The 13,458-nt window shown below is 35.1% G+C and overlaps 2 protein-coding genes across 3 annotated transcripts; one reads left to right on the plus strand and one right to left on the minus strand.

The window, feature by feature from the left end:
• Positions 1–6,171, plus strand: LOC124645724 (GDP-fucose protein O-fucosyltransferase 1). Of its 2 annotated transcripts, XM_047185594.1 has the most exons (5): positions 1–236; positions 1,283–1,735; positions 3,649–3,934; positions 5,542–5,777; positions 5,866–6,084. In XM_047185594.1, exons 1-5 carry the CDS (start codon positions 143–145, stop codon positions 5,871–5,873), a joined length of 1,077 nt encoding a protein of 358 aa, XP_047041550.1. In that variant the 5' UTR covers positions 1–142; the 3' UTR covers positions 5,874–6,084. The 2 variants fall into 2 exon arrangements, with proteins under 2 accessions (XP_047041550.1, XP_047041549.1); XM_047185593.1 differs by lacking the exon at positions 5,542–5,777 and having other exon boundaries at positions 6–236; positions 5,866–6,171.
• A 2,451-nt stretch (positions 6,172–8,622) lies between these two features.
• Positions 8,623–12,787, minus strand: LOC124645723 (WD repeat-containing protein 55 homolog). The gene is made up of 5 exons (XM_047185591.1): positions 12,592–12,787; positions 11,617–11,957; positions 10,342–10,459; positions 9,297–9,465; positions 8,623–9,139 (listed from the first exon to the last, which is right to left on the minus strand). Exons 1-5 carry the CDS (start codon positions 12,680–12,682, stop codon positions 8,641–8,643), a joined length of 1,218 nt encoding a protein of 405 aa, XP_047041547.1. The 5' UTR covers positions 12,683–12,787; the 3' UTR covers positions 8,623–8,640.
• Positions 12,788–13,458: the final 671 nt, after the last annotated feature.

Below are 13,458 nucleotides of genomic sequence, written 5' to 3' on the forward strand. Positions count from 1 at the left end.
TATTATATGTTCTGTGGATATAGCACAAGGTACTTTTTTACCGGTGCTTGTATTGTTGTTATTTTGAATTATTTTGCTGTGTAAGTTCATATTGTTGTGATTTTACAGGACGATCAAAATAGCAAAGTTTTCTGTAATCATAATGCCCCTTTTCCATTATCTAATTTTGGCTCTGAATATTATAAGTATAAATTGTTGCAATGAAAATGGTTTTATAGTATACTGTCCCTGTATGGGTAAGTTTTTGGTTTTGGCTTCCAGTATAATAGTGTTTCGCATGCGGCAACTGTCTGTCTGACCCTCTACCTTTATTGGGCTAAACCGCCCCTTAAATGACACCAACCACGAATACTCTTGGGAAGACAGATTGTCAGACAGACTTTCTGGCCCCAGACTATCTATTACAAGTGACAAAGAAGTAGGTACAATGACAGATGGGACCTAAATTTAAGGGACAATAAATCGGCTCTAAAATGTTTTCGTACAAGCTATTATACTTTAATCATGACTGCATTTCAAAGTGTATTCAAACTCCAAAAATAGTAAATGATCACTTTACCTATCCAAGTCTGGAACTTGATAAGCTTTTTTTAACCATAGTTAACACAAAGCATATTATTTAAACAAATATAAAACTGTATTTGGTATTTTTTTTTGTTTTGCAATCACAGTGGTTTATTTAGGCAAAAATAGTGCATTAAATTGATCCACAAGATTTGATGACTGTTTATGGGTTGACAATAATTTAATTGAAGTAAAATAGCCAGATGTTAAAACTTACTATTTATTTTTCATGAATATGCTGACTGTTTATGGGTTGACAATAATTTAATTGAAGTCATTTTACTGAAGTAAAATAGCCAGATGTTAAAACTTACTATTTATTTTTCATGAATATGCAGGTGTAATTGTTGGTACTATTTGTCTGTTATGTATCTGGTGGTATGTTAAACATAATTCATAACTTAATATGGTTTTTGAAATAAAGGAACCCATTTATAGACTAACCGTGACAAGCCTTGCTTAAACTTTGACCAATCAACCCATGCATTTATTTATTTATTTAAACTTTATACAAAAAAATATTACATTGATGGTCATAATGCCATAGGCATTCTTTCTAGTCAACCTTAGGGTGATGCAGAGAAAACATGACAGGTGCATCTGAGCGATAAGCCTATGTTCCAAATATGTTTCTACATAATTTATTTGACTTAGACAGCTTTATAAGCCAATTACATAATCCAGTAATATCTAAAGTGTCTTCTCTTCCTTTTTTCAGGCAGGTTTGGTAATCAGGCAGATAATTTTTTAGGAGCATTAGCTTTCAGTAAAGGTTTAAATAGAACATTGGTATTACCTCCATGGGTAGAATACAGGTTTGGTGAACCTAAATCCATACAAGTACCTTTTGACACATATTTCAAGGTTGAAACTTTAGCAACATATCATAATGTTATTACCATGGAGAAGTTTATGGAAGAAATGGCACCCGTTGTTTGGCCTGTCACAAAACGAATCTCATTTTGTTACACTCAAAGAATGGGTGAACAAGAAAAAAGTTGCAATGCTAAATCGGGTAATCCTTTTGGTCCATTTTGGGACACATTTAATATAGATTTTTCCTACTCTGAATTTTATGGACCTTTGAATTATGACGTGCATAACAAAGCAATGCCAGAAAAGTGGAAGCAAAAGTATCCTCCATCTCAATGGCCTGTTCTAGCTTTTACTGGTAAGTAATCTTTCATCACTTTTGCCCATAACTATACCTAACATGAGGCTCCTTAAATTTAGTACAATAGAGAAAATACTAACAACTAATAAGGTGTTTCAAAAGCTGTAAAACTGAAAGAGGGTTTAATGGTTCCTTTTTAAGAGAGAGAAAAATAATCATATGTTTAATATTAAAATTAATTTTCAATTTGCAGTGTAAGAAAAAAATAATTATATGCAAGCTCTTGCTCAGTAGGTCAGTAGTAAATCATAGAGTAGGTAAAATAAGCATACGCATTTTTTTTAACGAGACATTAAATATGTATACTAGCAATAGACAGGACATAGTGAACATAAACGTAATACAAAAGCGAAATGGTCACCGGTCACTCAGTCTATTGTGTGGCATTAACCACTCAAACCGAAGTTATTGATGTCTTTATTTTACTCCGAAAGTTTATACAATTCAAACTTTATCCGATGTATATTTATCGCATTAAAAAGTTAATCGGAATAAAAGACAAAGTCTGACTTTGTTGACTATCCACTTTTTCCACCATACCTTTTTTCACACACAACAATTTGGGACTTCTTACCTCTTTAAAAGTTGAAGTAAGCAAAATTGTCCATTCTCCGCCATCTCCCCCTCTCCCATCTTGTGACTATAATTTGAAATGATATTGAATTGTATAATTTTAATTTAATTATAATTAAATTGTAATAGATAGCTGTGTTGCTGGGAAGTTTGTTCTTCACCACTTCTTTTTCCCAGCCATAACACTAGGAAGTGGTGAAAGGGGGGCGTTTTGAGGGTGCTGTCCTTTTGTATTATTTGACGTGAAAAAGTGCTAAAAACTAGCCTATTTTCAATAAACGTTTTTGACTTTGACTTTCCCGCCCGATCCGACGCAGGTATAATCATCGGCAAGGATATTGAGCCTTGACCTTCACCTGCGCAGAAGTGATTTATTGGTTTATTGCCATACGTTTACAGTGCGCAAAGCGATCCCCACTTTTCCGCCGAGAGCTCATTATCCGTGCCGATAACTATACGTCTCCGGTGAGAACGTGCGTAAAGAGGAAGGTGAAGGCGCCATTATCCTGATTTTCCTCGCCGCGGTCAGTTCTTAGTAGGTAAAAATGTAGTGTATGTGTATTTTATCTACTCGGTGATATTACTGAACAAGGGCAATAAAAACAATTTGCCCAGTAAACGAAAGCTTATTTCATAGGCTTCATTTTTTATTATCGGCAAAATTTTGTAAACCCCCGGAGGACGAAGATATCACACCAGGGGCTAGATTCTGCTAAGCTCTAATAATGTGCCAATTGGACAACTATTGAATCTCAACAGCAGTTTTAACCTTAGCGACTAATATAGACCAATCGTATTCCAATGACCTTTCACTGGTCTGCCATTTAGTCTATACTCTATCTATAGGGTAGTCTGCTCTACAATTATATTTCAATCGTTAATCATTGGCCGACAATATTATTTATTATTGAATCACAGAACTTTTTTTACTACGTGATAATATTTTGTCTTTTAAAACAGTAATTTCCTCAACGTGGTGGGATGAAACTTACGTGTTGCACTTGGGTGCAAAGATTTTTCACCTTTTTCTTTTTTGATTCTCTCGCTTTCGCTCAGGATTCTATTTTTTGAAACACGTTGCGCTCGTGTTTCACGTATAGGATCCTTCGATTGCTCGGTCTTCAAAATTGTGCCGCGGTTAAAAAGCAGCTTTCCACTCTTGTATTTCTTTACTGTGTGTAGGCACTGGACGCATATAATCAGAGAAGCCTATCCTAAAAAAGATGAAGCATTTGTTCCAAGAAGTGGTGGCAAGGACAGTGCGCACATGAGCAGTCTCTTGTGGTCCTCCCTCATGGTGGATCATAAATTGATTTAGTGTTTTTTTTTTATTACAGGTGCACCTGCAAGTTTCCCAGTTCAAAAAGAAAACGTACATTTACAAAAGTACCTTTCCTGGAGTGATGACATATCTAATAAGTCAAAACAATTTATAAAGAAGAATATGAGTGGAGGTGGTTTCTTGGGTTTACATTTAAGAAATGGACAAGATTGGGTTAAGGCTTGTAAACATGTCCAGGACAGCACCATGTTATTTGCCGCACCTCAGTGTGTGGGATACAAAAATGAAAGGGGACCACTAACATTATCTATGTGTCTACCGAATCCCGATGACATTATCAAGTAAGGAATGTTTACAAAATCATTAAAAAATTTTAGCCAATACAATTGGACGTCGGAAATGCGAGACAATTGGTCAATTTGCTTATACGCCACAGCATAGCGAGGGTGACTTTTGTTAATTTGGATGCCACGACTACTGGATGTGGAAACCCTAGTGTATGCCTAAGTCTTATTTTTTAACCCCCGACGCAAAAACGACGGGGTGTTATAAGTTTGACGTGTGTGTGTGTGTGTGTGTGAGGGTGTGTGTGTGAGGGTGTGTGTGTGTGAGGGTGTGTGTGTGTGAGGGTGTGTGTGTGTGTGTGTGAGGGTGTGTGTGTGTGAGGGTGTGTGTGTGTGAGGGTGTGTGTGTGAGTGTGTGTGTGTGTGTGTGTGTGTGTGTGTGTGTGAGGGTGTGTGTGTGTGTGGCATCGTAGCTCCCAAACGGATGATCCGATTGTAATGCGGTTTTTTTTTGTTTGAAAGGAATGTCATTCGGGAGTGTTCTTAGCTATGTTTGGTGTAAATCGGTTCAGGTCTTCAAGGTCATCAGCTCGTTTGTTAGGTGTGATAGGAATGTTACACGCTCAGTTTACTTGCAAGCATATGTGGGATCTGAAATTTGAAATACTAATGTTTTCTGGAACCACTGAGCTGGTCTGCTGTTAGGACACGAAGATAGGAGACGTAACCCTGAACTGCCTTTTAGTAAACCCATCGAGTTTGGGCTCGTTGAATTTGTCTTGACTGGTTCTCTTCATGTTTCTAATTGACGAGAACCTGATACTGGAAATGGGATGTGGCGGATGAAACCCTGGAATGGTATATAACCCTGGATGACCAAAGTTTAATCTTTATTGTTTCTCAATCTGTGCAATTCTCCCAGAGCCAGTTTGTCATGAGGATTGTTAAGCAGCTTCCTTTGGCCGAGATCGCATATAGCTACCCCATCTTAAAATAAAATAAATTAAATGAAGAAAAAATTAAGTAGCTCCTTCAAAAAGCATGAAATAAAATTAAATTATAAATTTAAAAAAAACCCCCGACCCAAAAAAAGTACGCAATTATTATGACAAAAGGTTAAAAACGCTAAACCCTATAAAAAGCAAAAAATAACTTTTAAAATAACTTCTCTTTTTTTTTGTCCCCCGACACGACATTTAGTTTAGTCTGACATGCTTTAGTTGGTACATACTTACGTATTGTTAAAAGTTATTTTTTGCTTTTTATAGGGTTTAGCGTTTTTAACCTTTTGTCATAATAATTGCGTACTTTTTTTGGGTCGGGGTTTTTTTTTTAATTTATCGTAAACGCCGCCAAAGAAGGGATACTTAAAAATCTTTAAGTATCGGCGTTATTGCTATAACATACCTACATGCTTTTTTGGCACAATTATTTTATAGCTTAGGTACTTAATTATTTTTGGCGTAATTTATTTATTTACCAAACAAATAACTATCATCACAGGTCTCTATAACCTTAATATAGTAAAAGTGATAAAACTTATTTTATATGAAAGCCTTGTACTTTATTTGGCAGCCAAGTTCAATTCACCAACCAAGTTTGCTCTGAAACTTGGTGTTTGAACAATGGGTAGTAATGTATAAACACTGTACGCACTATTTCAGCATGGCTCAACACTCAACAGTGATGAAACCTATGTCACGCGAAGCCCTTGAGCAGTCAAGTTTGAGTCTTACCTACTACGTTAGCGAGCCTTTGCCAAGCAAAAAAAAAACATTGCGCTCAGCCCTTTTTTTGAGCCGAGACCCAAGAAATTTAGATTTCTGGACAAATTATTTTGTGTGTTATTCACGAAAATGTGAAATGACTCTCAATAACTGTACAAGAAGAATATTGAAAAGTGGGTACAGTGTTCATACAAATTTGCGCATGCTTTTTTCTAAGTATTCATATTCTCGCTAACAATGGAAAATTTCAAAAACTTGCAGACAAGTGAAGAGGGCTCTTAAAAAACGAGAAAACATAAAGTACATCTTCGTGGCTTCAGATTCTAATCATATGATAAATGATTTCAACAAAGGACTGCAGCATGTTGAAGTGTCAGTTGTGAGATTACAGCCGTCGAATCCACACTTGGACTTGGCAATTCTTGGTCAAGCAAATTATTTTATTGGCAACTGTGTATCTTCGTATTCAGCGTTTGTCAAGAGAGAAAGAGATGTAAGAGGTTTACCTTCAGAATTTTGGTCGTTTCCATACAGAAAAAAGAGTAAACACATAGAACTGTAATAAGAGTTTTCTTTTTCCTAACTACTGAGTGCTGATTCCGAGTTTTGTAAGTTTACGCGCTCGATACGTAATTGTAACTTGGCTGAAGTAAAGAGTCGTATGCTACATCACATGATTAGAGTATAGCACATTCATTCATTTTTCCGGATAATGACGTTGACTGTTTCGCAAGTGAGCGCGTTTATAATACGACCAAGTGGCGATGACAGCATTTGTTAAATAAACAGTTCTAAAATTAATGCAACATAATTAAGTTGTATGATATTTTACGCATCCAGAAAGTTAACTTGCAAAACTCGCACTAGGCACTCTGGTTAGATGTCGCTTATTACTGTAAGGAACAGAGTGTCATATCAACATCACATTTTGATTCTTCTAATTTTACAGCGACATACGATTGAATACCAACTGAGATCTAGTTACTATAGTTCGGCCATTCAGAGAATGCGTTCCTGACACGTCGCGATTGAACTGACGACGTAACTTTGCAATGGCGTTGCAGTTACGATAAAAATATTTTTGCTGGTTGTTTACCGTTTTAACAATTGAGGAGCATTAAAACAACATTATTATATCAATAATCAATGAATGTAGTTACGTCGTCAGTTCAATCGCGACGTGTCAGGAACGCATTCTCTGAATGGCCGAACTATAATATAAGACCAATCGTTTTCCAATGATATGACATTTGCAGACAATATTATTCATTATTATTGCATCACAGAAAAAGGATAAGAATGGTTAAAAGATCCGATTACCTACTTCCGATAATTTTTTTTTAATGTTTTAATTAAAGTTTTTTTTTCATGTTTCGAATGTTGAAGCGATTGTGTACGTTACCCAGGCCAGATGTTGTCGAAAATGGTCATTTGAATCTTATAGATAATTATAGTTCGGCCATTCAGAGAATGCGTTAAAGTTTTTTTTTCATGTTTCGAATGTTGAAGCGATTGTGTACGTTACCCAGGCCAGATGTTGTCGAAAATGGTCATTTGAATCTTATAGATAATTATAGTTCGGCCATTCAGAGAATGCGTTCCTGACACGTCGCGATTGAACTGACGACGTAACTTTGCAATGGCGTTGCAGTTACGATAAAAATATTTTTGCTGGTTGTTTACCGTTTTAACAATTGAGGAGCATTAAAACAACATTATTATATCAATAATCAATGAATGTTATAATTCAGTCAGTTCAATCGCGACGTGTCAGGAACGCATTCTCTGAATGGCCGAACTATAGTTGTGCGGCTTCTGTAATTGTTGCGCTTATAGTTTTTTAATTATTTCACAAAAACATTTCCTGCTGGCGTAACGTTACGCCAGCCAGACCTTTTTCTTTCTAATGGGAATATTTAAATAAATATTACCTATAAAATTAGTTGTCTAGATAAAGTAAATGTTGTACCATATTTTGTATTTGTTCTTTCTTCGGTTGCGAAGTTATTCGAGATTTTGCTGGGGTAACGTTTTTGGTTTTGTTAGATCTCTGAAATGGTTAAGCGGATTCTTATCATATTTTGTACATGACTTCCTAGGACTTAGTTTAAATTTGTTCGGCAATAATAAAACCGAAATAATGCATATCTTAAAGGTTATTTCATTAAATGAAAAAACATTTCAATTGGTCCCAGCACTCTCAATAAGAAGTCTAAAGACTTATTTTAAAGCTTGTAACTGCCTTTAAATGTATGTGAAGTTTCATTAGTATCCTGTAAGTATTTAACAAGTTATGATGATATTCAGTTATTCACGAGCACGGTCTTGATGCGTGCGGTGTTATTTGGCCACTGGATTGGATATATAAACTGAATGTTATCTCAATAATTCGTTATATAGATCAGTTGTATGTCAGTAAAATTTCAGCTCAGTACATTGGATAATTAATGAGATAATAGGATTAAAGTCATTAGGAAGTGAATGACCGTGGTAACCCGACCAAGTTTAGGTGGTTACGAAAAAGCGAAAACGCAGAACTCCAGCAAGATCTCGAATAACTTCGCAACCGAAGAAAGAACAAATACAAAATATGGTACAACATTTACTTTATCTAGACAACTATTTTTATAGGTAATATTTATTTATATATTCCCATTAGAAAGAAAAAGGTCTGGCTGGCGTAACGTTACGCCAGCAGGAAATGTTTTTGTGAAATAATTAAAAAAACTATAAGCGCAACAAATTTAAAAATGTGCGCAACAATTACAGAAGCCGCACAACTAATTATCTATAAGATTCAAATGACCATTTTCGACAACATCTGGCCTGGGTAACGTAGACGAAGCGATTGTTTTACGTATGAATATTCTACCTAGGTAATGTCGTTTTGTTATAAGTACAGCAAATAGTACGAGATTTTTAATTACAAAAATATAGCTGTAAGTTTTTTGTTCACCTAATTAAGTTTTAAATAATCATTTTCGTACTTGGAGGAAATTAAAGTGATAAATAAACATGTATATTTTTGCTGTTTATTTAAATTAATCCAGAAAAGAAATCTGATGCATTCTTAAAACTACTTGACGGTAAGTTATTGCTTAAGTCTCTTCTCTTATTTTGTTTTTGATTCACATCTATAATGGAATCAATAGATTCAAAGTAGGATATATTCCAAAATTTTACGTCATTATCATGAGAACATGAAGCAACATATTGACCATCATGGCTAATATCAAGATGCTCCACGGGAAGTCTATGCTGCCCTACAACACCTAACTGACGTTGTGGAAACATATGTGCGGCCCTCAGCACGCCATCTTCACCTGATGTTACTACGATATTTTGTGTTATAGGAAGCATACACTGAATGGCGTGTTTTTGCCCAACATATTCGTCGCTGTGGAGTCCAAATTCTTTCCAATTAAAAAGATATAATTTTCCTGTTGATGAGGCAACAAGCAGCTTTGTATCTGATCGGAATAGTCCCAAGCAGGTCAACTCTGCATCATATTCTTCAGATGTTGTGTAAATTTTACTGAAACATTAAAATTTATTACATAGATATCTATGTACAATCAATATATGTATATGTAGATTCTCGGAATTTTGTTGGTACCCACATATTACAATTCGCCTTATTTCTGATTTGATTGTTCATAGTAAACCGAAATTAAACATAAAGACATACAAACCTTCCTTTCAGATCTATCGATGTAAGAACACCATCTCCACTTGCACAAACTAAATACTTCTGAGCATCATTTGTGATCATATCAGAAACAGTTTCTTCACCAATTTTTATACTGAACACTGGATCTGGTTTTCTTAAGTCCCATAATTTAACTGTTCCTTCATCATCACCTATTAAAATATAAATTTGGACATTTTAAAATGAAGACTTAATGAGCATATATAGGGCTGCCATCTCGAATTTCGCCAAACCCGGACAAAGATTAAAAAAAACCCGGACATTTGAGGTAAATTTTTTCCCCGAAAGGGTCCGAAAATAATATTTAAAAAAAGACCTTTAATTTCACACAATGTGTAATTCTAGCAATAAACACTTACAAAAAAAAAATGATTTGTTTTTGTAATTGTGTTTACAAAAAAATATTATATCTGTGTCTAACGAGTTTCTATCTTTCGTCCATTGCTGATTAATTAATGAAAACATTCGCTCTACATTCGCATTATGAGCGGGCGGCGCGCATTATGCAGAAGAAATATTGCGCAATCCTACTTTTAATTCAGTGTACAGATGCGCATTCTTTGTTTTAAAGAAATTCAGCCAAAGCTGGTTAGCGCTCAATTTTTTCTCTTCGTCTGAAAGATTTAGGCTAAATTCTTTCAAATTGACGCACTCGTCAAATAATTTCGAGTCGTCTATATTAATGTTTCTTTCTTTCAGAAACAGAACAGTTTTTTCTACTTCAGACCGCGATGAATCATCTGAAATGTTTTCCAACATCATCCAATCGAAGTGGTTGAACTCGCGAGGGTGTGGCGAAGAAGGGCGGTCCGTTGTTATTTTATCGTGTTACTCTTACACCGAATGAAGTTAGCGTTTTGTATTATAATGCCGATAAATACATTAATACAGTAAGGTGCTTTCTTACATTAAAATGTCGTACGTCCCCCGGACGGGGTCAAAACGAGGACAAATCCGGGGAAACCCGGACGGATGGCAGCCCTAAGCATATACATATTTTAATCATATTACAAGTTGAAGCAACATACCAGTTACAATTTTATCTCTATCTAGATTCAAAAGTCTGTAAACTGGTTCGTCATGTGCATTTTCGTAACATCTTTTCAGTTTTCCGGATTCAACGTCGGTAACCATAATTGCTTTATCCTGCAAAACATTTTTTTTCGTGAGTTAATCTGTAGGTACTTCTGACTTCTATAATAATAAAAGGGGAGGTGATTGTGTTTTCCCAGCTTTACTATCGTTCAGGGGCATCGTATCATTCTGCTAATTTTACTTAAGCGACATACGATTCACATCCGACTGAGATCCATTCACGACTCAATTTCGATTGAAGCAAATGTGGCATGTGCCGCAATTTTTTTAAATAAATATGTTTATCCTTTTCTGCAATTCAATAATGAATCATCATCATCCTCCGAGCCTTTTCCCAACTATGTTGGGGTCAGCTTCCAGTCTAACCAGATTCATCTGAGTACCAGTGCTTTACAAGAAGCGACTGCCTATCTGACCTCCTCAACTCAGTTTCCCGGGCAACCCGATACCACTTGGTTAGACTGGTGTCAGACTTACTGGCTTCTGACTACCCGTAACGACTGTCAAGGATGTTCAATGACAGCCAGGACTTACAGTTTAACGTGCCATCCGAAACACAGTCATAGGTGTCTAATATATACTTAGAAAGTACATACAAACTTAGAAAAGTTGCATTGGTACTTGCCTGACCTGGAATCGAACTCTCGCCCTCATACTTGAGAGGTTGGTTCTTTACCCACTAGGCCACTACGACTTCCCCTATAGGGAATCAATAATGAATCATATTGTCTGCTAATTGCAATATGATTCTAGAGCAAACTACCGTATAGACCAAATCGACTGCAAGCAAGCAATACCTCCTATCTGACTCCGGGTGGATTTTAAAGGGGAACAATAAAACTTAATAAAATCCTTATTCCGAGGAAGGTATAATGAGATACTGAAAATCCAAGTTTTCTTTTTCTAAGCATAGTATTGATTAATAAAGTTTTTTGTTTTTATTTTGAATCTAAAGGTAGTTTATGGTAGATACAAGTTTTTTGGTTTTTTGAAACAAAAATGTCAGATAGGAGGTATTGCTTGCTTGCAGTCGAAATGGCAGACCAATCGCAAATCAATGAAATGTCATTGGAATACGATTGGTTTTATATTAAGCTGTATACAGAAAGAAAGCTGGAAACTTATAAGCGCTTATCGGCGCTTGACAGACTCAGTTCTACAAAAGTGAGTAAATATGCTCAGATAACTGGTTACACAACAGTACTTACTTTGGCAGTTGAGAATAAGGTGGTCCCTTCATCATCAAATTCTATATCTCTGCAGGCTTTCAAGTGCAATTCTAATGTATTTATTAGTTTTGTTTCATCATTGCTATATTCATATAATAATACATCTCCAACAATGTTAGCAATTGCTATAACATTTTTTGAAGGATGTAGTGATATATCTACAATAAAATCTTCACATATAATTGTTGGAGGATGATCACGTTGTTTATTTTTTTCAGCTTTTATAGCCCTAACCACATCATCTTCATCACTCTCATCTTCTTCTTCTTGTCTATTATTGTCACTAGCTTCGTCTTCACTCATATCATTTTCACCAGGGTCTGAAAAAAACATTTATTATCAGAGAATTGATGATTTTACTCAGTTCCTTTAGTACTTTTGTTAACATCAGATATGAGGCATGAGCTCAAGAACGCACAAAAAACACAAAGTTTTTCAATACAAATAACTACCTAATTATTTCATACCAAATGAGAAAAAAGGGCCCCTAAGACATAACTGTCTGTCTGTTCTGTAACCAATCTGAATCTCATGAACAGTGATAGACAGACAGTATAAATTTTCACAAATTATATTATTGTTACCACTGTAAAAACAAACACTTTCTTTAGTTGATAAGAAATGTATACATAGACACCTACTATAAATATGGTGTCTATCAAGAGAAAAGGTGCATTTTGGATGCTAGCTGCCACACTTTCAGTAACATGGATATAAAAACAGACATTTTAAATGAGGCAGGTTGAAGGTTAAGAAATGCTCTGTGAATGGATTTTCTTAACTCCACCCGTAAGGGGTTATTTAAAGAGACTTAGAATTTAGGTAGGTTTCATGAAGAGAATGAAAATGCTGTAAGAATGGAATTTTACATTATACAAAAATTATGAAAGATAACATAACCTTAAAATTGCAGTAAGCATGTAATGAAACACAATTTATAAAATTTGGACTTACCATTATCGGATAACACATCTTCGCTTGTGTAGTTAGAGGAACTGTCCTCATCTGAGGAGTTCTTGTCGAAGTCCTTGAAATTTTTCGTCATTTTTACAGTAAATCAATTCTTACCATAACAACATACCTACGTATATATTTTTATATTTTCAAAGTGAGATGGATGACAGATGGTATGATGGACGATAATGACCAGGGGGAGGACACTCCGTACATTTTGACAGCTAAGTAAACGAAGAGTCGCCACCTTTTATTTGGCCCGGAAACTATTTACTATCTAAAAGATACCTTAAATTACCAACAGATGGCACTACACTATAATCGATTTTGTTTGTTAATATAAAATTATTTATGCAATATTAATTAGAGAAAAGTATGAGGAAAATATTAGACACTTTAAAAAAAGATATAATAGGCGAATAAATTAAATACGGTTTAAAAAAGCACAAATATCAAATTTCATCTAAAAAGACCTGGTGTCAGTATTCCAAGTAACTTAACAAAACCGATCATAATAATATCAATATGGCGGTTTTTTGCATTCCGCATACACGCGTAAATAAAAAGTAATATATAATAATTATTTGTTTTCCTTCGACCTTTTACTATATTAACGATGACATTTTCTATTAGGGTAAGTAGCACCATATAACTATAACATTGGTTATCGTTATAGTTACATGGTGCTACTTACCCTAATAGAAAATGTCATGAATACCTATGATGCATAATTATAATATTTTTATAGCTATAGCTATGTAGGTAGTTCGGGGCCAATTTAGAGAAAGATGGCGCATTGTCAAATTGGGTTGCAAGAATAACACGTGAGTGGGCTCTCTTTTCCCTATATATTACTTTACTCTTTGA

The sequence above is a fragment of the Helicoverpa zea genome, chromosome 3 (assembly GCF_022581195.2).
Source record: "Helicoverpa zea isolate HzStark_Cry1AcR chromosome 3, ilHelZeax1.1, whole genome shotgun sequence".
In the NCBI taxonomy this organism is placed as follows: Eukaryota; Metazoa; Arthropoda; class Insecta; order Lepidoptera; family Noctuidae; genus Helicoverpa; species Helicoverpa zea.

Coding starts and splice junctions, on each gene's coding strand:
- LOC124645724 (XM_047185593.1), top strand. CDS start 143: ATGCCCCTTTTCCATTATCTAATTTTGGCTCTGAATATTATAAGTATA. Junction 1,736..3,648: donor GCCTGTTCTAGCTTTTACTG/GTAAGTAATCTT, acceptor TTTTTATTACAG/GTGCACCTGCAAGTTTCCCA. Junction 3,935..5,865: donor AATCCCGATGACATTATCAA/GTAAGGAATGTT, acceptor AAAAACTTGCAG/ACAAGTGAAGAGGGCTCTTA.
- LOC124645723 (XM_047185591.1), bottom strand. CDS start 12,682: ATGACGAAAAATTTCAAGGACTTCGACAAGAACTCCTCAGATGAGGAC. Junction 11,958..12,591: donor AGATGTGTTATCCGATAATG/GTAAGTCCAAAT, acceptor TGTTTTTTTCAG/ACCCTGGTGAAAATGATATG. Junction 10,460..11,616: donor CCTTATTCTCAACTGCCAAA/GTAAGTACTGTT, acceptor AATGTTTTGCAG/GATAAAGCAATTATGGTTAC.